Source organism: Crocuta crocuta, unplaced genomic scaffold (assembly GCF_008692635.1).
Source record: "Crocuta crocuta isolate KB4526 unplaced genomic scaffold, BGI_CrCroc_1.0 scaffold72, whole genome shotgun sequence".
Lineage (NCBI taxonomy): Eukaryota > Metazoa > Chordata > Mammalia > Carnivora > Hyaenidae > Crocuta > Crocuta crocuta.
In genome coordinates this window covers 1,173,210-1,200,889 of record NW_027529427.1, presented here as the reverse complement: position 1 = coordinate 1,200,889, position 27,680 = coordinate 1,173,210, and the positions used below count along the sequence as shown (strand labels likewise).

Below are 27,680 nucleotides of genomic sequence, written 5' to 3'. Positions count from 1 at the left end.
TGGCATTGAGGGGACATGCAGAAGGGACACATCTGTTGATTCTTTGCCTATCATCCTACCGCAGTGGAGCTAATGTTAGAATTCTTTGGTTTCTAGCTTGATGAAGGATGGTTCCACCAGCGGGAACAGAAAATTTTGGAGAGAAATAGTGGGTGTGTGAATTCGTTTCAGACATTATTAGTTTGCAGCTACAAATGAAGACCTATCACCTTCCTAAAGACCTTAGGAAAGGTAGGAGCTAGACTGTGAACTTGGGAGCCATCATCATGGTACTGAAATGACTTGCTTGGATGGGACACATCCAGACACTGCTTAAAACAGCAAATGAGTGGCGCCTGGGTGGCTTAGTCGGTTAAGCATCCGACTTTCGCTTAGGTCATGATCTCACGCTTCGTGGGTTCGAGCCCCCCGTCGGGCTCTGTGCTGACTGCCAGCTCAGAGCCTGGAGCCTGTTTCAGTCTGTGCCTCCCTCTCTCTCTGACCTTCCCCTGATCACGCTGTCTCTCTCTCTCTCTCTCTCCTAGAAATAAATAAAAATAATTAAAAAAACATTAAAAAAATAAAGTTTAAAAAAAAACAACAACAGCAAATGGATTTTGAGGACTTACTTCAGGGTGAAAAAAGTAGCAATCCATCACCGTCTGCATCTCAACTAGCAAACGTCTTCCTTTTTTCTCTTTTTTCCCCCTATCTAGGAATTTGGGCTTTTTTTTTTTAATGTTTTTTTTATTTTTGAGAGAGACAGAGACAGAATGTGAGCAGGGTGGTGGTGGGGGGGGCAGAGAGAGAGGGAGACACAGAATTCAAAGCAGGCTCCAGGCTCTGAGTTGCCAGCACAGAGCCTGATGCTGGACTCGAACCCACCAACTGTGAGATCATGATCTGAGCTGAAGTCCAACAAGTTATATTTTCAAGGCAAAAACTTATCTCCCCGACCCCCATGAAAATCTGATTTCTGAGAAGATGAATATTCTGGGAACAACAAAATTAAAAGGGAAGAAATCAATCAGTTGTATGACCATGATAATCACTGACAATCTTTTCTTTATTCTTATTTTTTTTAATTTAAATAATGTCTGCACCCAACATAGGGCTCAAACTCACAATCCTGAGAGGAAGAGTCACACATTCTCCCAACTGAGACAGCCAGGTATCCCTCTGACAATCTTTTTTTTTTCTTTTTAATTTTTTTTAATTTTAATTTTAATGTTCCTTTTTGAGAGACAGAAAGAGCACGAGTGGGGGAGGGATAGAGAGAGAGGGAGAGACACAGAATCCAAGGCAGGCTCCAGGCTCTAAGGTGTCAGCACAGAGCCTGATATGGGGCTCGAACTCACAAATAGCAGGGTCATGACCTGAGCCGAAGTCAGACACTTAACCGACTGAGCCACTCAGGTGCTCCAATCCCTCTGACAATGTTAACACAAATATTTTATGTGCCACCAGGGTGAAATGGACAAAGAAATATGGATAACTCTTGCCAGAAGTTTGGATGGAAAAAGGAGAGAGATGGATGAAGCTATTGTTAGAGCAAGTCAGAGCAAGTTTAAAGGAAATAGAAAAAGGCAGAAATTGTCTCTGGACCAAGCAAAATAAGAGTTAAGGGCTTAGGTGAGGGGTTGGCCTTGAATAGAAGGGAGGAAAGGAGGAATCCTTCAGCCTTTACATTAGACCCCAGAAGTGACAGATACCAGGTAGTTTTGTGTGTGCGGGGAACAGGGGAGCAGAAATTGAGGAAAGTCATACTTTAAAAAAATGTTTTTAAATGTTTATTTATTTTTAAGAGAGAGAGAGTGAGAGCAGGAAGGGGCAGAGAGAGAAAGAAGCAGGCTCCAGGCTCCAAGTCAGTCAGCCCAGATCTTGATACGGGGCTGGAACTCACGAACTGTGAGATCATGACCTGAGCCAAAGTCAGACGCCCAGCCAACTGAGCCACCCAAGCGTCCTGAGGAAAGTCATACTTAATGGCCTTAGTTTTTGTCCATGAGGAAGGAGAGAAGATATCTGCTTGCAGAAAGGGGGACAGGGTTCCATGGTGACATGAGGGTTCATGAATAACAAGAATATGAACTGTTTATTGAATGTTTGCTACTTATTTTTGTATTTTTAAAATGTTAATTTATTTTTGAGAGAGAGAGAGTCAGACAGACAGAACGTGAGCTGGGGAGGGGCCGAGAAAGAGGGACACACAGAACCTGAAGCAGCTCCAGGATGCGTGCTGTCAGCACAGAGCCTGACGTGGAGCTGAAACTCAACAACCATCAGATCACGACCTGAGCCAAAGTCAGATGCTTGTGACTGAGCCACCCAGGCACCCCTGAATGTTTGCTATTTAGTAATATGCTATTAAAATAAGAACATTACATAGTCTTATTTAACACTTCAAACAACCCTATGAGACAGAAACTATGCAAATCCTCATTTTATGAATGAGGAAGCTCTCAGCTTAGAGCACGTCCGCAGCTTGTCTTAGGTCACAGTGTAGGAAGCGGCAAAGCCTGGCGAGGAAGAAGAGCTATCTGACTCCAAATTGCAGAAGTAAGAGTGTCCTCCAGGAAAGCTCGAGGGATCATCCCTGGGAATCTGAGAGCCACGGAGTGTGGTATTTCTGCTCTGGGCTACCTCGCTGCTTGAGAATAATAACACCTGTACCTAACGCATTAACAGAAGGCTTGCATTTCCAGGGTGAAAAAGAACAGTACAGGTGAGTGATAAGAAAGAGATGTGCCAGAACCTTTCCAGATGAAACGCAGACAAGCAAATCTTCTGAAATCTCCGGAGGGCACATTTATCGAAAGGGCAAGTCCGCTTAGCAACAACCTGGTTAAAGGTGGTGCAGAGGTTTGGGGCAGAAGTTCTATACTTTTTCCTTCTTACAAACACTCCTTATAGCTTTTCTATTGGAGAGGAATAGACATGCGAAATGAGATTAACAAACCCCTTTAGCAAAATTCCCTACCACCCACTACCTGCACCCGCCCCCCAGCCTACCCCTCCTCCTCTACCCCACTGGTGGGCCTCAACCTTTAGCATGCATAATGATCCCCGGGAGTCCCTGTTAAAACAGAGACCCCGGGGGTCCACCCCCAGGGTTTCCGAGATTCAGTAGCTCAGAGGAGAGGCTCAAACACTTGCACGTTTGACAAACTCCCAGGCAGTGCCAAGCGGCTCACCACCCGGAGAATCACTGCTTCGCATCCCATGCTTATCTGGAATATTACAAAGGGTAGATTCTCAGGTTAGATTGGAAGTCCCCATCCACAAGCTAAGACCTGAACCACAGCTGACCCTCCGCCGCCCATAAGGGACTACCTCTAGTTTGCTTCGGAGAACAGAGAGCAAAAAATGATAACTTCTGGAATCCTAGCGGCTGAAACATAACGGTATGATACCGATAGCTGAGAACTGAGCTCGTTTAAATTTTAAGTAACTGAAAGCATCAGGTTTTTGCCACAGAAGAGTAATATCCTCAAGAATCCTAGGATATGCTTAGGTATTTTCTACAAAACAAGGTTCAGGGCAACTCAGAGGTTCATACAGTAAAATGATCAGAAGACGACGCTGCAGCCGTCTGCCTCTGATGCTTCTGATGGAAATTTGCTTCACGCTTTCTGTCATTAACTCCAATTCTGGTAAAAGTATTGTGGTTAAAAAAAAATGTCAAGGGGTGACTGAGTGGCTCAGTCCAACTTCCGCTCAGGTCATGATCTCACAGTTTGTGAGTTCAAGCCCCACGTTGGGCTCTGTGCTGACGGCTCAGAGCCTGGAGCCTGCATCGGATTCTGAGTCTCCCTCTCTCTCTGCCCCTCCCCTGCTCATGCTCTGTCTCTCTCTCTCTCTGTCTCTGTCTCTCTCAAAAATAAAACAAAAACATTAAAAAATGTTCAAATAACAATGATAATATATTTTCATCTGGACTTGGAAAGGGCTGGCAATTTTTAAACATGAAATATAAATTCCCAGAGATCCATTCCCAGAAAGGCAATCACAGTATCTTTATATCCAAGACTTTTAAAATACTTTTTAAAAGGGACAATAATATTATTTCATTTCTTTGTTTAAAAAAATGTTTTATTTCTTATTTGTTTTTTGAGAGAGAGAGTTTGAGTGGTGGGGGGGCATAGAGGTGGGAGAGAGGATTTGAAGTGGACTCTGTGCTGACAGCAGTGAGTCTGATTCGGGGCTCGAACTCACGAGCCCCAAGATCATGACCTGAGCTGAAGTCGGATGCTCAACCAACTGAGCCACCTAAGCGCCCCTTATTTATTTTCAAAGTATGATTAGAAGCAACAATAGTTTATGACACAAGATCTATTTTTCATCTCTTTTCTGTAAAGTTAAACTTGGTTTTGTTGTGCCAGAATCGCGAGTCCCAGAGACCTCCAAGGAGTCGGCGCCAATGCAAGTACAAAAGGGTCTTTATTACAAGCTCGAGCAGGGGCTCACCAGCCTACCGGTGTCATGGCAGCAAGGTGAAGCGAAGAACAAGAGCGAACAAGGTTTTTAAGGAGTAAGGGATGGGGGTGTTACAGCACATGTAGCGTCATCACATAAGCACCAATTACAATTACAGCTTTGACCATTTGACCATTTGACCATCTGTGAGGTGTTCATTTCTTTTGGTGGGACCCAATCATGACTTTTGAGAATCCTTTGAAAATGACCAATTATGAGGTGAGTTCAAAGGGCCCACGTGGGGTTCAGGCAAGCAGTGAGAAATTGGCTAGTTTGTATCTGCAGTTCCCAGCCTTGACTCAGACCATAGGAATGTTTTTTGATTAGCTGAACTGAGGGCGGTCCGAGGATGGCTTTAGCCTTGAACAGTCTGAGATTGGGACTGGGATTGGGGCTATGTGCAGCCCGAGGTTTCTCTTAATGGAGGACTTAATTTTTGGCTCTTCAGTTTGTGTATTAGTTTGCAAGAGAAGCGGTAAGAAAGAATCACAAACTCGGTGGCATTTGCTACCGTTTGTGTCTCACAGTACTGGAGGCCAGGAGAATAAAATGGAAGGGTGGCTTCCTTGGAGGGCCGTGAGGGAAGGATCTATAATATGGGTTTTTAATGGAGATGTAAACTTTGCCATAGAGGATACTTTACGGTCTGAGATTCACAACAACAACAAAAAACCCAAGCAAACAAAAAGGAGGGGTAGCCTGGAATGCCGCCATCTTGTTCTTGGGAAAAAAAAAAAAATCCTCTATCATTAAGTGAAAGACCCTGGACTGCCATCTGCAGGCCAAATACGCTGTTCTTTTTAAAATCCCAAGGACAAATACAATGTTCTTTTCCACCTCGGGACCCGCCCTGCTAAAGAAGCTTCTCACTTTCTCTTTCTGTCTCAAGCACGAATGGCTTGTTCAGATCAGGACACTAGCTCTACAGACGTGCCTGGACAGTCTCACTTCTCAGTGCATGCCTCCCTTGAAAGGTCTAAGAAGTACATGATGATATAAACATCATATATGTATATATATTATATATATCATGTATATAAGTATGCAGATAATCAGACTGGGAAGAAATGCAACAAAAATATTCAGGCTGGTTATTTCTGAGTAATTCGACCCCAGATGACTTTTTTTTCTTTTCACTCTTTGTAATATTTAAATTTTCCTTCATGGGGGCACCTGGGTGGCTCAGTCGGTTGAGCGTCCGACTTTGGCTCAGGTCATGATCTCCCCGCTCATGGGTTCAAGCCCCGCGTCGGGCTCTGTGCTGACAGCTCAGAGCCTGGAGCCTGTTTCGGATACTGTGTTTCCCTTCCTCTCTGTCCCTCCCCCACTCATTCTCTGTCTCTCAAAAATGAATAGATGAAATCAAGAGTCATAGGCTTAACTGAGCCACCCAGGTGCGCCCCCCCTCCCCCCACTGCCTATCTTGAAAATGTAATATCCACAGCCTTTTTTTGGGGGGAGTAATTATAGATCATTCATTCCAANATGACCTGAGCAAAAGTCGGACGCTTAACCGACTAAGCCACCTCATTCCAATTTTAATATGTCCTCTTTTACTTGTGACTTTATATATTTGAGTTGTCTCCCATTTTTTAAAAAAAAAAGATTTTATTTTTAAGTAATCTCTATACCCAACATGGAGCTCAAACTCATAACCCTGAAATCAAGAGTCACATGCTCTAGGGACGCCTGAGTGGCTTAGTCGATTAAGCGTCCAACTCTTGATTTCAGCTCGGGTCATGATCTCAGGGTTCGTGAGATTGAGCCCTGCATTGGGCTCTGCAATAACAGTGTGGAGCTTGCTTGAGGTTCTCTCCCTCCCTCTCTGCCTCTCCCCTGCTTGTTTTCTCTCTCNCCCTCTCTCCTAGAAATAAATAAAAATATTAAAAAAATAATAATAAAAACAAAAATAAAAACAGCTCTCAGTTTTGTTAATCATTTTTGTTTTTCTGCTATTTCATTTATTTCTGCTCTGGCCCTTGTTGTTTTCATAATCTTTTTATTTAAGAAAATGAAATGAACTTGTGATGTTGAGTTTTAATCTGGAGAAAACGAATCAGATGATCACTCAGGGTAAAGAGCTTGTGATGGGTCATGTTGTGACCACTGGTTTACGGAGAGGTGGAAACTGCGTTGATAAGGTCACGTAAAGAGTGGAGAAATTGAACCCGATGTAACCATTACACTATACCACCACCTCCTGGTCTGATCTCCAGAAATATTCTTTGGAAGTCAGGATTTTGTCTTTCTTAGCCAAAGTATGAGCCTGATAAGATATCAGAACTCCAGAAAAAGTCTCTATGTTTCCCTGGAGGTATCATGACTTTGATCATCTTTTTGTCCAAAGAGATTATGCGAATAGTCAACCACATAAAAAAAAGAAAAAGTTTTACTCTCATGGCTCAAACTTGGCTACATACTGGTGTCACTGGATGAAAGTCTAAAAATACTGACCCTGAACTCCTTCCCCCGAGACTCGGAAGTAATTGGTTTGCAGTGTGTCCTAGACACCAGGTTTCTGAGTTCCTCAGTGTTGAGGGCCACTGATCCACTTTGATGCTTTTCAAACTTTTATTTGGCACCCAGGGGTTTTGTTAAGATGCAGATGCTGATTCGGGGCTCCTGTCGGTGAAGTGTCCGACTTCGGCTCAGGTCATGATCTCACAGTGTGTGAGTTCGAGCCCTGTGTTAGTTTCTGTGCTGACAGCTCAGAGCTAAGGATTCTGTGTCTCCCTCTCTCTCTGCCCCTCCCTGGCTCGTGCTTTGTCTCGCTCTCCCTCTCTCTTAAAAATACTTAAACATTAAAAAAAAAAGATGAAGATGTTGTATCAGTAGGCATTGAGTGGGACCCAAGAATGTGCATTTTTAAAAGTTAATGTCTTTTGGGGCGCCTGGGTGGCTTAGTCGGGTAAGCGTCCGACTTTCGCTTAGGTCATGATCTCGCGGTTCGTGGGTTCGAGCCCCGCGTCGGGCTCTGTGCTGACTGCCAGCTCAGAGCCTGGAGCCTGTTTCAGAGTCTGTGTCTCCCTCTCTCTCTGACCCTCCCCTGTTCATGCTGTCTCTCTCTCTCTCTCCTAGAAATAAATAAAAATTAAAAAAAAAAGTTAATGTCTTTTTTATTTATTTTTTTGAGAGAGAGAGAGACAAACAGCTGTCAGCACAGAGCCCGACGTGGGGCTGGAACCTACAAACCGTGAGATCATGACCTGAGCCCAAGTCAGATGCTTAACTGACTGAGTCACCCAGGCGCCCGAAGAATCTGCATTTCTAACAAGCTCCTGTGTGTTACTACTGCTGTTAATTCACCATTTTAGTGTCATGGAGTCTATGCAAGGTGACAAAATGATTTTCCTCTAACCTAAGTAGAGGGGATGGGCAGGAAGCAAGTTGCAGTGTGAAAACTCAGCTAAAACCAACAAAAGGGGTAGGGGAACTCGTGAGGGAAACAGACTGTCAGAGAGGACTTAGGGTGTCGGGAAGTAATGGGCGGCCATCAGAGTTGTGAAATTCTGGGGATTTCAAGGGCTAGGCAAGGGTCCCCTGTTGAAGACCGTATATCAGTCCTCCCCATCCCTCCTGCAGATGCAGGCTAGGAAAGAACCGGCAAATCTGGCTACCATTCTGAAATGTTGGCGGAAAGACTTTCTGTTAGAGTACATTTGATCATGGGGGGAGGGGGGACGGGGAGTCTCTCTGGATGGTAGTGTTCACTGTCCTAAGAAATCAGAGTGGGAGATGGGCACAGCCAAAACTGAGCAGAAGACTGTGTGTGTGTGGAGGGGGCGTTGGACTTGTGAACAACACATGTAGGACTTTGCTGTGCTGGGAAGCTCACCTATTTTTCTTTTCTTTCTTTAAAAAAAATTTTTTTAAACATTTATTTATTTTTGAGAGGCAGAGAGAGATAGAGCAGGAGCGGGAAGGGTCAGAGAGAGAAGGAGACACAGAATCCGAAGCAGATTCCAGGCTTCGAGCTGTCAGCACAGAGCCCAACGTAGGGCTCAAACCCACGAACTGTGAGATCATGACCTGAGCCGCACTCAACCGACTGAGCCACCCAGGGAGGTGACCCTCACCTGTTTTTCAGTGTAGCATACCTGCCAGTCCAAGCTCAATTGGGACTAGTCCAACTGACAAGCTAGTCCGGACTCCTGAGGCCTGAAAAGGAGAAGTAAAAGGAAGAAGAGAGCTTTTCTGTACATGATGTTGACACTGAACAGTGAAGGAAAGTCCCAGGAAAAACCTAGTGGTTGATGGTGCCACTTTTGCAACTTTCTAAACGTGGCAAGAAGGCGAGACTGCGTCGGAAATTGCTATTGATGAAGTCATTCATCAAGTCCTTCCCGAAGGCCTGTTGTGTGCTCCATGGTCTTCTAGGTCTTCGTGATGCACTCACGGGCGAAGCAGGCCCGGAACAGAATGGGTGGAGCTTACAGTCTATTGAGAAAAGGGAGGTGTTTGCGAGACTATGAGATTTTCTCCAGGAAATGGCAAGCCTCGGAACACAGTTAACCCTTAGAAATTGGTGAGGAATTTCTAAGTAATTTTTTAAAAATTGTTTATTTATTTATTTTGAGAAAGGGCACGAGCAGGGGAAGGGTAGAGAAAGAGGGGGGAGAATCACAAGCAGGCTCCATGCTCGGCACAGAACCCAATGCGGGCTCGATCCCGCGACTGAGAGGTCATGACCTGAGCCAATATCAAAGATCTGACGCTTACCTGACTGAACCATCCAGGCACCCCGAGAAACTTCTCGGTAATTTTTAAATTTTNTGGCAACAGGGGCACCTGAGTGGCTTAGTCAGTTAAGCATCCGACTTCAACTCAGGTCATGATCTCACAGTTTTTGAATTTGAGCCCCACATGTGGCTCTGGGCTGACAGTGCAGCCGTGCTTGGGATTCTCCCTCTCTCTGTGCCCCTCCACCACTTGCATTTCTCTCTCTCTCTCTCTCTCAAAATAAATAAATAAACTTTAAAGGAAAAAAACCTCACCATTTTAAATGTGAAATCATGAAAAACATTCATCTCTCTTTTCCATTTTTCCTATTTCTTGCTGATAGTTATCACACACCTTCACTGTGATTACATGTGAATAACAGAGAGGTGTATTTGTTTCAAGACTTAAGCCTTGAGGGGCACCTGGGTGGCTCATTCGTTTTGGGATAGAGACAGAGACAGAGTGTGAGTGGGGGAGGGGCAGAGAGAGAGGGAAACAGAATCCCAAGCAGGCTCCAGGCTCTGAGCTGTCAGCATGGAGCTCGATGTGGGGCTCGAACTCCCGAACCATGAGATCATGACCTAAGCTGAAGTCAGATGCTTAACTGACTGAGCCACCCAGGCGCCCCATTTTTTTTTTAAGTAATCTCTACACCCAACATGGGGCTGGAACATCATGCCAGATGTCAAGAGTCACACTCTCTACTGACCGAGCCAGCCAGGTGCCCCCCATTTGTTCTCAGGTAGCTCTTAGGGTTGGGTTGGGGTTGTGATATTCTATGGGACTAATAAGAAAATGCAACCTACTACAATTTATTTCACTGTACATTGAATTTAGGTAACTTGCAACAATATTGGGTTATTGCCATAAGTATTTAAACAAGCTCAAAAGTCTCTTTTGTTAAAAAAAATATTCTCTCTTAAACACACATCTCCCCCCCTAAGCACCATAACACTTTCTCCTTGTAATGCCGAGCTCCTGGGAGTGGTTTCTGCTTAGTCCTCTCCTTCGCAGCCTCCATCATATGTGCTCAATCTTTGTTCAATAAATGTAAGTGCAAACGGCGGCATCATGACCTGAGCCGAAGTTGGACTATCAACCCACTGAGCCACTGGGTGCCCCACTTATATTCCTTTTAATGCAAAATTTCTCATACCTATTGTATTTGGGCGGCTGTCAAAGTTTATTTACTCCTTTGGTGAGGAATCTCACAAGGAGATAACAGACTCTACCCATTTGCGGTGATTTGGGAAATAAGAAGGTTTATATACTTTAAGTAAGCTTCCCCACTGTGTCCAGATTATTATTGACTGCTGCTGTTTTATCTTTTATAGTCATAAAAACATCATGTTTTTATTACTTGACATGAATTAAATGTAGGACACAGGTGGAACTATCTTCCCAGAAATACCATTAGCAGAAATATTAAGGAATGGATCTGAGAAGAAAGCCTCAAGCAAATTGATCGGTGGGTATTCGTCAGTTCCAAGCAGAAAAAGGTTTGCTCCCCTGCCCAGCTTCTTATTTTAGCACAAAGACACCAACACAGTGCCAAGGAGAATTCTGTTCATGGAGTTCCAGAACCTTCCTTTTTTTTCAAACAATCCTCCGTAAGTCGTCTCAGCATTCAGTATAAAACGCAGAACCACCATTTGCTCCTTTCTCAGTCCAAGGACAAGCATTTTCTTTCTCAGTTCTGGTTGTTCAAAAACTCTCTTTGATTTTATTTATATATTTATTTATTTATTTATTTTGGTTTATTTTTGAGACAGAGAAAGACAGAGCACGAGCAAGGGAGAGGCAGAGAGAGAGAGAGGGAGGAAGACACAGAATCTGAATGAGGTTCCGGGCTCTGAGCTGCCAGCGCAGAGCCCGATGCAGGGCTCCAACCCACGGACCGCGAGATCATGACCTGAGCCGAAGATGGACACTTAGCCAACTGAGCGCCCTGGGTGCCCCTGATTTTAATTTTTTCATGTTGTCCGTTTTTGAGTTTCTCAGAACTGCTTCTTTTTCTGGGTTCAGCTTGGAGATGCAGGTCTTCCTAACAACAACTTGTCAGTGGAAAGAATCTTGGAAATAGAAGAAAATATTCTTCTTCCCCTGAAACTACAGGAGAGGCCGCTATAGTTCGACATCATAAAACTGTCCTTGCTTGAAACATCCCTGCTCCTTTCTAAGGCCAGTGCCTCCTGCTTGGTGCTTGATTGCATCATCTTGGACTGCTCACAGCTATTACTCCGGGAATTCTTACTGCTCTCTGTTGCATCTTCACTCTTTCTCTCTGTACTTGATCTTTCCTGTCAAGTCAAGCACGCAAACACACTACTAACACAGAATTCTAGACCCATCTGGGGATATCTGATAGATCATTAAAGCTCCTTAACCTGTCTTTAAAGAACATCCCAGTTGGTTCTAGAAGACAAAATAATTGAAATTCCTGTTGTTGTTGTTTATTTATTTGAGAGAGAGAGAGAGTGGGAGCGAGGGGCAGAGAGAAAGGAAGACAGAATCCCTTTCAGCTGTGTTGTCAGCGCAGAGCCCGACGCAGGCCTTCAACCCACAAACCGTGAGATCGTGACCTAAGTTGAAACCAAGAGTCAGATGCTTAACTGACTGAGCTACCCAGGCACCCCAAGAATTGAAATTTTGATGTAACCGTGTTCACAAGAGACTCAGTCTCAAAATTGGGACCCACCCAATAGCTACTGAAGCAGAATCTGCATTTTAGCAAGATCCCTACATGCCAACAAAAGTCTGAGAAGCCCATGGGGCACCTGGGTGGCTTATTTGGTTAAGCATCCAACCTCAGCTCAGGTCATCTCACGGTTCATGAGTTCGAGCCTTGTGTCCAGCTCTGGGCTGACAGCTCAGAGACTGGAGTCTGCCTCACATTCTGTGTCTCCCTCTCTCTCTCCTCCTCCCCCATTCGCACTCTGTCTCTACCCCCCTCTCGAAAATAAAAATAAACATCAAAAATATTTTTTTTTCAAAGTTGGAAAAGCCCCAAACTAGACCAGTGGCTCTCAACACTGGAATCACTTGAGGAGCTTTAAGAATTCCTGATGTCCAGGGCACACCCCAAACCAGTTAAATCACATTCTCTGTGGGAGTAGGTGGAGTCTACGGGTCAATATATTTTTTAAGTAGGCTCGACGCCCAAGGTGGGCTTGAACTCACAACTCCGAGATCAGGAGTTGCATGCTCTACCAACTGAGCCAGCCAAATGCCCCAAGGAGCCCATATTTTTTAAAGTTTGACCAGTGTGTAGCCAAATCTGAGAACCATTGGAGTAGGCAGCATCTTCTTTTTCCTGTGTGGTTGACTATCAGTGCAATGTCTTTTAGAGAAAGAGGAACAAAGTCATAGTAATTCCAAGAAAAGATAGAGACCTTTGTTGATATGTTAAATGATATTTCTGGAGATTGGCCCAGAGGATGGCCAACAAGATTCAATCTCAAAAATGAGAAGCTGAAAAACTAAACAAAATGAACTGCTATATACTGTCATAAAACCTAAGTATACAATAAGAAAGATCTTAAAAAAAAAAAAAAAAAGAAAGATCTTTCCAGGGAAACAGATGACCAGATGACGGCGGGGAGGGTGGGGAGAAGAAAAGGCTCTCAGAGTAGCTGGTGGCCAGTGGGGTTGCAGATGGGAATAAGTACCTATCTCCTAGGGTGGTTTGCAAAGGTTAATAGATGACTATTCTGCCTATGTCTGGTTGCCCAAGAAATAGAGTGTTTCATAGAAGCTGCAGGATACCAGTGATTTTTTAATAACTATTCTAGTTACTGCTTTTTTTTTAATTTTTAGAAAATGTTTATTCATTTTTGAGAGAGAGAGAGAGCGTGTGAGCAGGGAAAGGGCACAGAGAGAGAGAGATGGAATCCAAACCAGGCTTCAGGCTCTGAGCTGCCAGCACAAAGCCCGATTTGGGACCCGAACCCACGAACCATGAGATCAGGACCTGAGCCGAAGTCAGACACTTAACCGACTGAGCCACCCAGATGCCCTTCTAGTTACTGCTTCTAACTCATCTGAAATACTAGTTTTAGTGAGCCAGGAAAGAATGAAAAATGAGACTACTCTTCCATCTTGAAGAAGATTGGTTGTGTCTTAGAGCTTGGTCTTGCTTAGAATCCTTGGTCCAGCAGCTCCACCACCCTACCCAGTATCCAGTCTAACACCATGCATGGCATTTGTAACATCCCTTGAGACTCTTTTAATCTAGAGCAGTCTTTTTTTCATGACATTGAAATGCTGAAGAGACGAGATCCTCTAGAATGTCTCATAATTTGGATTTTTCTGATTTACTTCCTCCTGATGTCATGTAACTTTCTCGTATGTTTCCTAAATTTACTAGAAACTGGAAGTTAAGTAATCTTGGTCATAATGTAAAGTAATATTAGTAGCAACAATGTAAAATAATTAATGCGTGGGGCGCCTGGGTGGCTTAGTCGGTTGAGCATCCAACTCTTGATTTCCGCTCAGGTCATGATCTCATGGTTGTGTCATTGAGCCCCACTCTGGGCTCTGTGCTGAATGTGGAGACTGCTTGGGATTTTCTCTTTCCCCTTCTCTCTGCTCCTCCCCCTGCTCTCACCTCCCCCCAATAAATAAAAAAGAAAGACCTAAAAAAAAAAAGACCTAGAAAATGGCAGCACGTATGATAAGAAGAAGTGTAGGTCTTGATCCTATGGAAAGCCGCCTAACCAAGGATGCTGCTTGAATATGAGCAGGAAATACTGTACTTTGTTGAGGAATTCGCTGCAAAGAAGAGCAAAGACAGAGGGCAGTGGCTGATGGTGAAAGTCGTTTTAAGAGAAGGTTTATTTAAAATGGGAGAAATGACAACAATTTTGATGCTCAGGGATATGGATGTAATCCACAGACGGGAAGAAAGCCGGATGAAGGAGGAGAGAGGGGAGACTTTTCTGGCACTGCCACGAGTCAGCAAATGTGCCCAAGCTTCCCTTCTCTGTGAGGTCCTGGCCTCTTAAATTCCCTACTGCACTGAAAGCTCTCTGATGCGGAGGCCTAGGGACTGAGTCCGTTAAGGGACTGACTCTTGATTTCAGCTCAGGTCATGACCTCAGGGTCATTAGATTGAGCTCTGAGTCAGGCTCTGTGCTGAGCTCAGTGTCTGCATAAGATTCTCTCTCTTCCTTTCTATCTGCTCCTCCCCAGCGTGCGTGCCCTCTCTCTCTCTCTCTCTAAAATAACAAAAAAAATTTTTTGATCTTATAAAAAATAAGAAAGAAAGCTCTCTGATACTTTCGAGTAGCTGTTTTTATGTTTATCCAGCTTTCCAAGTTCTCAGCAGACAGTTGACCTGTCACAAGGCTACTCGGCCACAGTCTAAACCGGAAGTTTCTGCTTCTCATTTTTGAGATTGCGTTTCATTTCCTCATTGGTTCCAAAATCCTGAAACACTCCTGCTTTCCATGAGCCCCGGTACTTCTTCTTTGTGCCAGTCAATAATTTAGTAAAAAGCATTTTATTTATTATTATTCATTTTTAAGGTTTATTTTTGAGAGAGAGAGAGTGTGTATGAGTGGGGAAGAGGCAAAGAGAGAGGGGGACAGAGGCTCTGAAGCTGTCAGCATGGAGCCCGATGCAGGACTCAAACCCACAAACCACAAGATCATGACCTGAGCTAAAGTCAGCGGCCTAATTGACTGAGCCACCCAGGCTCCAGTAAAAAGCACTCTAAATACCAATGAGATTTTTAAAAATTACATAGATGCTAGAAATGATTGAGAACTAATTTGGGAATGGGGCGCCTGGGTGGCTCACTCAGTTAAGCATCCGACGTCAGCTCAGGTCATGATCTCACAGTCCATGGGTTCAAGCCCCAGGTTGGTCTCTGCTGACAGCTCAGAGCCTGGACCCTGCTTCAGATTCTGTGTCTCCCTCTCTCTCTGCCCCTCCCCTGTTCACGCTGTCTCTCTCTCTGTCAGAAATAAATAAAACATTAAAAAAATTTTTTTTTAATATTTATAGACTATTCACAGCACTAATAAATTGTTAAGTTATGCTACCATAAACTAAATTTCCCCCAAATCAATCAGCTTTCTAGAATCTGACACATTGGACTAACTTAATCACTTTATGTATTGTTGGAAGCAGATTCACAATCACATGATTATAAAGTTGATCGGTAATGTTATACCAACAGAAGTTAAAGTAATTTTAATATAACATTTCTCTTTGTGGTTTTTTTTCCCCCCAGAGTTAAAACTGGGACCAATAAAGTCTAGATCTTTTCTCAGCTCTATTTCCCACTCTCTTCTGCATTCAGAACGTCATTAAGCCTTCATTACTATTTTCATACTAAGACTCTCTTTTTTTAAAAACAATATTTTTAATTTTTTTAATGTTTTATTTATTTTTGAGACAGAGCATGAGAGGGGGAGGGGCAGAGAGAGAGGGAGACACAGAATCTGAAACAGGCTCCAGGCTCTGAGCTGTCAGCACAGAGCCCGACGCGGGGCTCGAACCCACGAACTGTGAGATGATGACCTGAGCTGCAGTTGGACGCTTCACCGACTGAGCCACCCAGGCACCCCTCTCTCTCTNTTTTTATTTATTTCTAGGAGAGAGAGAGAGAAGCGTGAGCAGGGAAGGGTCAGAGAGAGAGGGAGTCACAGACTGAAACAGGCTCCAGGCTCTGAGCTGGCAGTCAGCACAGAGCCCGACGCGGGGCTCGAACCCACGAACCGCGAGATCATGACCTAAGCGAAAGTCGGACGCTTAACCGACTAAGCCACCCAGGCGCACCTCTCTCTCTCTCACTTTTTTTAAGTTTACTTATTTATTCTGAGAGAGAGAGAGAGAGGGAGCGCAGAGCAGAGGAGGGGCAGAGAGAGGACAGAAAGGATCCCAAGCAGGCTCCACACTATCAGCGCAGAGCCTCTTGTGGGGCCTGAACCCACAAACAGTGAGATCATGACCTGGGCCGAAATCAAGAGTCAGACGCTTAACTGACTGAGCCACCCAGGTGCCCCTTTCATTTTAAGAGTCTCACGTTTTATATTTTTTAACCACCAACTGAAGCTCTTCTGAGTTATTTTCGGTTATTAATCATCTTTCAATTATAAAGGCTTATGCTTTCAGTGCCTTTCAGAGATCAATGCTCTTAGCTAAGTCAAATGATTCAGTGCAGGGAAGCTATCCTTGGCAGAGAAATCATCCCCAACTGCACAAGTTTAATTGCATTGGTATCTCATTCTTTGAACTACTGGCTCTTTTCTGCTTTGCTTTAATTTTGCCCCTTGTACCCACCTTCAACAGGAATGTGACTCCCGAATTGGAATTATACAGATCATTCAGGAAAGAGTTCTCTAGATATAGGCTGTGCCAGTGNCAGTTACAAACTGGTCATTCATCTTGCAGAAGAGTAAAACGGAAGCAGTGTGGGCTGTGCCCACAAAACTGTCTGCAGCATATACGCTGCTTCCCATCGTCTGGGGTGTCCCCTTTGACGCTTTTTTCTTTTAAGCTTTTCTTTTTTTTCTTTTAATCTTTTAATGTTTATTTACTTTTGAGAGAGAGACAGAGAGACACAGAGTGCAAGTGGGGGAAGGACAGAGAGAGAGGGAGACAGAATCTGAAGCAGCTCCAGGCTCCGAGCTGTCAGCACAGAGCCCGACACGGGGCTCCAACTCAGGAACAGTAAGATCATGAAACCCACTGAGCCACCCAGGCACCCCTCCCCTTTGAAGCTTTATACCTACATGTACTGGGACTCCTCAGCCAGTCAGAGAGAACCTCAAATCTGTGCTTGAGTTTTGGTGGCAGAGTGGGGCTTTTAGCTTTAAAACGTTTTACATTTGGGGGGCTTCTGGGTGGCTTAGTCAGTTGAGCATCCGACGTCAGCTCAGGTCATGATCTTGCGGGTCCTGAGTTCGAGCCCCACATCTGGCTCTGTGCTGACAGCTCAGAGCCTGGAGCCTGCTTTGGAGTCTGTGTGTGTGTCTCTCTCTGCCCTCCTCCCACTTGCACTCCGCCTCTCTCTCTCTCTCTCTCTCTCTCAAATAAACATTAAAAAAAGTTTTACATCTGGGCGCCTAGGTGGCTCAGTCAGTTAAGTGTCTGACTTCAGCCCAGGTCATGATCTCACAGTTTGTGAGTGTGAGTCCCACTTCAAAGCCTGCTTAGGATTCTCTCTCCCTCTCTCTCTACCCCTCCCCCACTCACACACCCTCTCTCCCTCTCTATCTCAAAAATTTAAAAAAATGTTTTACATCTTCTTGTATTTAAATTAATATTCTATTTATTGTGCTTGTAAGTTTTTAAAACTTAGTTTTCTTACAACTTGAATCTCAAGGGGTGCATAGGTGGCTCAGTCAGTTAAGCGTCTGACTCTTGGTTTGGGCTTGGGATTCTCTCTCTGCTCCCGCTGCCCCTCAAAATAAATAAGTAAACTTAAAAAAAAACACACTGAATCTCAATGTGCAAGTCATCTTATATTTATAATTTTAATACTTTCTGTGATAAAATTTAACATATTCACTTTCCTTGTTCTTTGATTAATGTTTACTTAGCATTTATTTATTTGGCTTAATTAGCTTTCAAATTATATACTTTAAAGATTCCCTCAGGGAGCCTGGGTGGTTCAGTCAGTTAAGCCTCCGACTTTGGCTCAGGTCATTATCTCTCGGTTTGTGAATTCGAGCCCCGCGTCGGGCTCTGTGCTGACAGCTCAGAGCCTGGAGCCTGCTTTGGATTCTGTGTGTGTCTCTCTCTCACAAAAATAAAATAAACATTAAAAAAATTTTATTAAAAAACTTTTTAAAAAAGATTCCCTCTTGTGTGCCTGGGTGGCTTAGTCGGTTAAGCGTCCGACTTTCGCTTGGGTCATGATCTCGCGGTTCGTGGGTTCGCGCCCCGCGTCGGGCTCTGTGCTGACTGCCAGCTCAGAGCCTGGAGCCTGCTTTGGATTCTGTGTGTGTCTCTCTCTCACAAAAATAAAATAAACATTAAAAAAATTTTATTAAAAAACTTTTTAAAAAAGATTCCCTCTGGTGCGCCTGGGTGGCTTAGTCAGTTAAGCGTCCGACTTTCGCTTAGGTCATGATCTCGCGGTTCATGGGTTCGAGCCCCGCGTCGGGCTCTGTGCTGACTGCCAGCCTGGAGCCTGCTTCAGATTCTGTCCTTCTCCTGCTCATGCTGTCTCTCTCTCTCTCAGAAATAAATAGAAACACTGGAAAATTTTAAAAAATAAAAATAAAAAAGATTTCCTCAACCTTTAACTCTATTTATAATTTTAATTAAAATTTCCTAAATAAAAAAAGGATCAGTATTTCTGATTTTCCCTTCTGCCTCAGGCTCCAATATGGCTCTGCTCAGAGCTGTTACTGATCCTGTCTTTATTTAAAATTTTTATATTTTGTTCATTGTGGATTTTTGCATTAATTTTGATCTTTAAAAATAATCCTTGTTTTTATTTTTTCTTTAAAGATTTTACTTTTTAAGTCATCTCTATACCCAGCATGGAGCTCAAACTCACAACCCCTAGATCAAGGGGCACAGGCTCTAGGGGCGCTTGGGTGGCTCATTGGTTAAGAATGTTACTTCAGGGGCGCCTGGGTGGCTTAGTCGGCTAAGCGTCCGACTTTCGCTTAGGTCATGATCTCGCGGTTCGTGGGTTCGAGCCCCGCGTCGGGCTCTGTGCTGACTGCCAGCTCAGAGCCTGGAGCCTGTTTCAGTCTGTGACTCCCTCTCTCTCTGACCCTCCCCTGTTCACGCTGTCTCTCTCTCTCTCTCTCTCCTAGAAATAAATAAAACATTAAAAACAATTAAAAAAAAAAGAATCCAACTTCAGCTGGGGTCGTGATCCCAGTTTGTGGGTTTGCGCCCCACATCAGGCTCTCTGCTGTCAGCATGGAGCCTGCTTCACATCCTCTGTCCCCCCCCCGCCCCTCCCCTGCTTGCACTCTCTTATCTCTCTCAAAAAATAAAATAAATAAGCATTATATGCATAAAAAAAAAGTCACATGCTCTACTGACTGAGCCAGCCAGGCACACCTAAAAATAACCCTTTAAAACCTTTATCTGGAATACCTAGGTTTTAAGTGCCTTCTCCATATGCCTTGCCCCTTCCTACTCCTGGGTACCAGTAACCCCCACTCCCATATGTACCCCAAAAGTCTCCAGACATTGCCCAATGACGGGGGCCGGGAGGGGAACTGCCGCTGGTTGAGAAGCACTCTGTAATGGTATTAGGTATCACTTCTCTGGCTCACGCTGTACCCTGTACCCGAGTCTCTCTCTCTGGAATTCTGATTCCCTCAACAGTCCACTCTACGCCCCCCTTTCATCCAGATCAACCAGGTTTTGATCACTACAAACTGCTTCACGATCTGGTCCCGGGATTAGAAAAGGTGGATACATTTCTCAGCTGCCGGAAGATGGTATCTGAAGAATGGACAAACCCTTCCTGATTTCTAAGAAAGAGAATTCGTGGCAGAGTCTACTAATCGCAGAAGCAGTTGAGATGAGATTGTGTGATATCATGTCCCCAATCTGGACAAGAGAGTGTTGCCACAGCCCATTTCCTGACTTCCAAACACAGGTTTTAGAGGTTGTCTCAGAAAATGAATTTGGGTTGCATAACTTTTAACAGTCTGATCTGGATTTAGTTATGTGACTTAAGTCAAATGTTCAGGTTTTCTTTTTTTTTTCAAGTTTACTTATTTATTTGGAGAGAGAGAGGGACGGAGAGTGGGAGCTAGGGAGGCGCAGAGAGAGAAGAGAGAGAATCCCAACCAGGCTCTGCAATGTCATTGTGGAGCTGGACTCCTGGCTTGAGCTCACGAATCTAACCGTGAGATCATGACCTGAGCTGAAAGCAAGTCAGACGCTTAACAGACTGAGCCATCCAGGTGCCCCAAACGTTCAGGTTTTCCAAGACTTAATTTTCAGAGGCACGTCTGTATAATGGGCACGGTGATATTTACTGCACAAAGTATTGCATATGAGAAGGTGACCTAATTTTTAAAATCTTTTCTGGACTTACCACGAGAAAGTGTCCAATGTCAAATGACTCTTCTAAAAAATAAAAAAAAAATTTTTTTAAAGCTATTATTGTGGTTCTGGTCAGTATCAGAGAACTATGACATCATTGTAAAGTACTGCTTAACGCTTACCAGTAGTGTGTGTGTGTGTTGGGTAAGGGTATTCCTAAAATCAGATCACATACCGCTGTCCTGTTAATAATGAATGAAGAGACAGAATGGATTATAAAAAGGAGAACAAGAACCAAACAAAATAAAACCTGAATGTGTCCTTTAGAACATCTATCTTGACATCTGAGCAGCTCAGACACAGCTCTTTTGATCAGAGGTGATTTTTCTTCTGTTACAGCAGATATGTTGACTCTCTTCTGCACAATGTAGCCCTCATCCCACGATGGGTTGTAGTACTGCTGAGGGGTGTGGCGGGAACAGTTTTCCTTAATTAAAATGTTGCATTAAAATGTTGCATTTTCACCTGACCGTTTTAGTCTGTCTGCTGGCTCCTTCCGGGCCCCGGACAGGCTCCCTGATGAGCATCACGTTCATGTTTCTCCTGGACAGCAGTGACATCTGGTCTCTAGTTACAGAGGTCTCAGGCATGAAGGCGGCTTCACTTTTAAGTTCTCTCTTCTTTAATTTTTTTAATCTTTATTTGTTTTTGAGAGAAAGAGAGGCAGAGCGGGGGCGGGGGAGGAACAGAGAGAGGGAGGGACGCATAGACTCTGAAGCAGGCTCCAGGCTCCAAGCCGTCAGCACAGAGCCTGAAGGGGGGCTTGAACCCACAGACTGTGAGATCATGACCTGAGCCGAAGTCGGACGCTTAACCGACTGAGCCACCCAGGCGCCCCAAGTTCTCCCTTACTTAACAGAAACCTAAATAAAACCCCTTGTTTCTCCACAGTATATGCAACGCACCCCAGCTTCCGTGTGCCTGGGAGCTGGACTTAGCAGGACTGAAAGTTCCTACCAGGTTTGACATTACATGTAGGAACTCTGCCACTTTCAATCATGAAAAACCCCTGGCATTTGTCTCTTAAATCTTCACAGGAGAAGGTCTGAAGTGCCATTAGCTGTTTGCCATTAAGCTGTACATGTCTCACTGGCACCACCTGCTGTCAGAAAGAGGAACATCACTTCAGCCTTCGTATTTTAAAAGACCTTGGGACAGAGCAGTCAGCGGCATGGGAGTCTTCTGCCTCCTTCTGGGTCTGTTTCATCAGAACCATCCTGGATTCAGGGCTGAGTGAGTAGTATTTATGGCGCAGTGTTTGTTTATATTTTAAGTCCGCAACTGCTGTTATATTCATAGTACTCCAGGGGCCCCTGGGTGGCTCAGTCGGTCAAGCATCCAACTTTGGACCAGGTCATGATCTCGTGGTTTGTGGGTTTCAGCCTTGCGTGGAGGTTCTGTGCTGACAGCTCAGAGCCTGGAGCCTGCTTCAGATTCTGTGTCTCTCTCTCTCTGCCCTCCCCCGCTCATGCTCCCTCTCTCTCAAAAATAAACATTAAAAAAAATAATACTCCAACCTGGTTTTTCCTTTGTGACACTGTTTTACTTAGAGCTGACTAAAAATACATATAGAACTCTTCAGATTTTTTTTCCTTCTTCAGATGTTATTGGTATGTTGTGGTTTTGTAGGAAATTTTTCATTTTTATATGAGATTCATATTTATCAGGGCAAGGGTTTACATAATCTCTTATTTTTTCAGCTTTATTTTATAACTGCCATACAACATCATGTAAGTGTACGATGTGATGGTTTGCTACATTGTATATATTGCAAAATGTTTATGACAATGAGGTTAGTTACATCTTTCACCTCAAATAATTACCATTTCATTGTTGTTGTTGCTATGGTGAGAACATTAAAGATCTACTCTTAGAGGAAGGATTTCAATACAGCAATACTATATTTCAAGGTTACAAAACAGTTTTGTTAACCATACTCACCATGTTGTACGTTAGATCCCCGAACTCATTCATCTTATGACTGAAAATTTGATCCCTTTGACCAACATCTCCCCATTTTTCTCCCCACCCCCAGCCCCTGGCAAACACTCTTCTACTGTTTCTCAGTTTGATTTTTTAGGTTCCACGGATGAGAGCATCCACTATTTGTCTCTCTCTGACTTATTTCATTTGGCATAATGCCCTCAAGGTCCATCTATGTCGTTGTAAATGACAGATTCCCTCCTTTTTTATGGCTGAATATTATAACATTATACACACACACACACACACACATCACATTTTCGTTATCCATTCATCCATCTGGGGACACTTAGGTTGCTTCCATGAATACTTCTGCAGTGAACATCGGGGTGCAGATCTTTCTTGGAGAGAGTAATTTTGTTTCCTTCAGATATATACCTGCACAAATGCTGCATCATATAGTCATTCTAACAGGTGTGAGGTTCTCTAACATTTTTAGAGCTTTCGAAATAAAAAGGAATGTTGTGTGTTTTCATTCTGAAAATCAGAATGTGTGCCTTATCTTTTTAAAATAATTAAGTCTTTCCAGAGTTTTATACATTTTTTAAAAGATTTTATTTTGGGGGGCACCTGGGTGGCTCAGTTGGTTAGGCATCTGACTTCGGCTCAGGTCATGACCTCTCAGTTCCTGAGTTTGAGCCACAGCTCAGAGCCTGCTTCAGATTCTGTGTCCCCCTCTCTGTTCCTTCCTTGCTTGCACTCTGTCTCAGTCTCTATCTCTCTCAAAAATAAATAGATTAAAAAATAAAAAATAAATAAAAGATTTTATTTTTCAAGTAATCTCTACAACCAACACAGGGCTCAGACTTACAACTAGAAGATCAAGAGTCAGCATGCTTGACCGCGTGAGCCAGCCAGGTGCCTCCAGAGTTTAATAAGTGTTATTCTCTTAAAGAACCAATTTTTGACTCTGTTGTTTTTCTTTATTGTGTTGTCTTGCCATTTCATTAATTTCCTTCTGAATTTTTAAATTAATTAATTTTTAATCTTTTTAAATGTTTATTTATTTTTGTGTGTGAGACAGAGCGCAAGTTGGGGAGAGGCAGAGAGAGAGAGGGAGACACAGAATCTGAAGCAGGCTCCAGGCTCTAAGCTGTCAGCACAGAGCCCATCGTGGGGCTGGAACTCATGAGCCATGAGATTAGGACCGGAGTCAAAGTGGGACGCTTAACCGATTGAGCCACCCAGGTGCCCCAAATTTATTTGTTTATTGTTTTTAATGTTTATTTATTTTTAGAGGGAGAGAGAAGAGCTCAGGTGGAGCTGAGAGAGAGGGAGACATAGAATCCCAAGAAGGCTCTGAGCTGTTAGCACAGAGCCCAACACTGGGCTTGAACACACAAACCATGAGATCATGACCTGAGTGAAAGTCAGACACCTTTTTTTTAAAGTAATTTCTACAGCCAGCTGGACCTCGAACCTACAACCCCGAGATCAAGAGTCGTATGCTCCAAGGACTGACTCGGTCAGATGCTCCTGCCTTGTTTTTAAATATACTCAACTGGGAAGCAAAAAACCCCCTCCAGAAATGTAATCAGGTTGCGGGGACAATGCTGCCACCTAGTGGCCCCGTGCAGAAGTTCAGTAAACTTGTAAGAGCACCTGGGGGGCTCAGTCGGTTGAGCGCCTGACTCTTGATCCCTCACCCCTACCCCACCCCGTTCAGGTCACCATCTCATGGTTTGTGGGTTCGAGACTCTGCATTGGGCTCTGTGTTGATGGTATGGAGCCTGCTTTGGATTCTGTCTCTCTTCTCTCTGCCCCTGCCCTACTTGTTCTCTCTCTCAAAATAAATATATATTTTTAAAGTTTTTTAAAAATTTAAAGAAAAAAAAAAATCCTCTCTCCTACCACGTGACCACAGGTGCTGGAGAAGCCGAGCGCCTTCCAGGAGGGGGAGTCTGAATAAGAGCTGCCACATCTGAGGAAGGCGAGCAGGTGTGCAGACGACCCACTCCTGACCGGGGCTGGTTGTGGCCAAACCCAGCAATACAAGAGTCTTCAGGGTCTTGAAATTGGAATGAATCCACTGTAAGTCCTTGAATGAGGCTGGCTTGCAGGACAGGTCTGGTGCCAGCAGCGCAGGAACTTAGCCTTAACAGAGGATATTAAAGCGGCTGCGGTTAAAAGCTCATTCCCGGGTCTTGAAAGCAGATGGGCTGTTGTGGCGAGGCAGAGAGGAGCCACTGCTCGCCCACTCCCCACCTCTCGGTGCCCCCTTGATGCTCTTAGTGGACTGTCCCTGGGGCTCAAAGCACTTGCCTTGAAAAAAAAAAAAAAGAGTATTCAAGGCAGGCCAGAGCCACTTGGATACCACGGCTGGAAATAGTGGCACGGAACTATAGTTCTCTTGTGTTGGCTGTAAGAACTGAGACCATCATTACGAGGGACGGCTGGGGCCCTTGGTGATGCTCCACTCAAAGGGAAATCCTTGGACTGGCACAATTTTTTAAAAAAGTTACTTATTAAAAAAGAACATTTACTCTTAATATATATAAATGATGCTTGCGTGGCCTGATGCATTTTGGGATCATCACTGGAGCCGTAGAGAAATAGCCGATCCTCTGTCAGGTGCATTTGAAACATCTGCTTTGTACCAGCGGCTCCCAACATCAGAGTGCATTGGAATCACCTGGAGCGCTTGCTAAACTGCAGACTGCTGGTTCCGCTCCCACCCCCAGAGTGCTAAGCCCGGGGGGAGGCCTGGGAATTTGCACACCTGACTGGTTCCCAAGGAACTGATGATCTGCTGGTCCCAAGGAATTGATGCTTTTTTGGTCCTGGGCCACCTTCAGAACCACTGAGTTGCACCATCCAGTTCTAACCAAAAAAGACGGGTTACAGGGGCACCCGGGTGGCTCCGTCGGTTAAGCATCTGACTCCTGATTTCAGCTCGGATCATGATCTCACGGTTTGTGAGCTCAAGTCCCTCATCAGGCTTTGCCCCGACAGTGTGGAACCTGCTTGGGATTCTGTCTCCCTTTTTCTCTGCCCTTCCCCCTCCCCCTCCCTCAAAAATAAATAAATAAGGGGCGCCTGGGTGGCTCAGTTGGTTGAGCGTCCAACTTTGGCTCAGGTCACGATCTCAGTTCATGGCTTCGAGCCCTGTGTTGGGCCCTGTGCCAACNATGAGTGGGGGAGGGGCAGAGAGAGAGGGAGACCCAGAATCCAAAGCAGGCTCCAGGCTCTGAGCTGTCAACACAGAGCCCAACACGGGGCTCGAACTCATGAATCGCTAGATCATGACCTGAGCTGAAGTCGGATGCTTAACCGCCTGAGCCACCCAGGTGCCCCCCTTAATTATCTTTCTTCTATTTGGAGTCTGACAGCCTTGGTTCCCTCTACACACGGGCTATCTTTGCGAACTTAGGCAAGCAACTTGTCTCACATCCTCGTATATAAAATGGGAATGATAAGAGTTTCTACTGCACAGGGCTGTTGTGATGAGTTAATGTCAAAATGTATATACAGCACTCAACATAGGGCTTGGCTCCTAGTAACATTGTATAAATATTAGCAAGGATTATTACTGTGATTATCCACCAATTCTAACATCAGCCATAGAATTCTGTCCCCCTCACTCTCAGCAGATAACCTTTCTTCCACTTCACTGAGAAACGGGTTCTTGTGTGATTCCACCTAATGTATTTTCCTCTTGCTAATAAAGTCATCTCTGCTCTGTGTATCCCATCTCCTGTCTCCTGCTCTCAAATCTCAAGGCTGAGACCCTCTTCAGATGTTCCTCTTCCCCATGGTCCGAAGACTTGTAAATGCATTCCTGGGTCGCCTGGGTGGCTCAGCTGGTTGAGTGATAGACTCTTGATTTTGGCTCAGGTTATGATCCAGGATGGTGGGATCGGGCCCTGTTTTGGGCTCCACACGAATAGTGGAACCTGCTTGAGAGTCTCTACCCCTCTTCCCTGCTCATGCCCTCTTTCTCTAAGGTAAAAATAAACAGATAAGATAGGAAAGACTTGTGAATTTCTTTTTTTCTTTGCTTTCTTTTTTAAAGTTTTGTTTAACGTTTATTCATTTTTGAGAGACAGAGGGAGACAGAGTACCAGTGGGGGAGGGGCAAAAAGAGAGGGAGACACAGAATCTGAAGGAGGCTCCAGGCTCTGCGCTCACAGGCGACAGCAGTGAGCCTGATATGGGAATCAAACCCCCAAACGGTGAGATCAGGACTTGTGCTGAAGTCGACGCTTAACCTCCGCTCAGCAGAGGTTTAAGGCCGAGCAACCTGCCCTGAGGGGAGGCCACGCCTCCCCTGACCCCTAGGGTTGGAGGGCTTGCTGGCTGGTCAGGATGGAGGGACCTTCTCCACTGGCCCCCAGTCTCTGTCAGTGCTGCCCCTGCTGCCCCAGGGAGGTTCCAGATTGGGGCTGAGAAATGCCAGCAGCGCCTGTCAGGGCAAAGGCTTTCTCAGGCCACCCCCTTGGCCATGGCAGGAAAAGCCAACACGCATTTGTTGGATTGGGCTGTGGACTCACTCCCTTGGGCCCTCACAGTCCTGGGAAAGGCTGCGGGACACACCGTCTCCAGGTCCTTGCCGGAGATTTCGTGCCCTGCGGAGGCTGCCTGGCTCAGTCTACACAATTTACGAAAGATTGAAATCAGTTTCCAAATCAGATTTCGGGTGGCTTAAGATATGCATTTACAATAAACCAGTTTAAGTAGAAAGAGAATATTCTCCCTTGAGAAAGAGAAAAGAGCTACCACACTGACTGGTGGCTCTGTCTCTAGTAACTATGCTTACACACTACATTCAGCACCAGTCTTCCCGGACTATAAGGCAGAAAGGGAATCAGTGGCTTATTCATTAGGCTTTCATAAGAGAACGTAATAGTTCCTCAAGAAAATTGAAATGTTTTCTGGTAGCAAATTAAAACAGGAAGTTATTATTAAGAAATGTATTTAAAAATTTTTTGATGTTTTATTTATTTTTGAGAGAGAGAGAGAGCACGAGCAGGGGAGGGGGAAAGAGAGGGAGACACAGACTCAGAAGCAGGCTCCAGGCTCTGAGCTGTCAGCACAGAGCCCGACGCGGGGCTTGAACCCACGGACCATGAAATCATGACCTGAGCCGAAGTTGACGCCCCGACGCTCAACCGTCGAGCCACCCAAGTGCCCTAAGAAATGTAATTTTTTTTATCATATGGCTATCTCATTGTTGTCTTTGACAAATCCAAACTGTTAATTTAGCAACTTTTTAAACTGTTTAAAGCCTCGAGAGGTACAGCATCACGTGGATTCCGCGTCCAATGCCCTTGGCAGGAATTAGACATGACCCCGCCCCTGTTTCTCTGGGCACCCGTTACCTTTCCCAGATTGCTCCGCTGTTGTTTGCTTTGCCACCAGGAGGCACTGTGTTCTCTTGCTTTGCACACACAAGCCTGTCTCTTGTCTAGACAGAATTCAGCTTCATCTTGAACAAAAATATTTCTTTTTTTTTTTTTTTGCCTTCTACCTTTAAGAAGAGCTGTGTGGGCCCT

General features: G+C 44.6%; 1 protein-coding gene across 1 annotated transcript in view; it reads right to left on the bottom strand.

Moving 5' to 3' along the window:
• Window positions 1–20,795, bottom strand: part of NANOGNB (NANOG neighbor homeobox) — a 39,562-nt gene extending 18,767 nt beyond the window's left edge. The window contains exons 1-2 of the mRNA XM_077759012.1: window positions 20,676–20,795; window positions 8,553–8,613 (exon numbers count right to left, since the gene is read on the bottom strand). Of these exons, the coding sequence (XP_077615138.1) occupies window positions 8,553–8,613; window positions 20,676–20,795 (181 nt within the window). The remainder of the gene's footprint in view (window positions 1–8,552; window positions 8,614–20,675) is intronic.
• Between the last annotated feature and the right edge of the window lie 6,885 nt (window positions 20,796–27,680).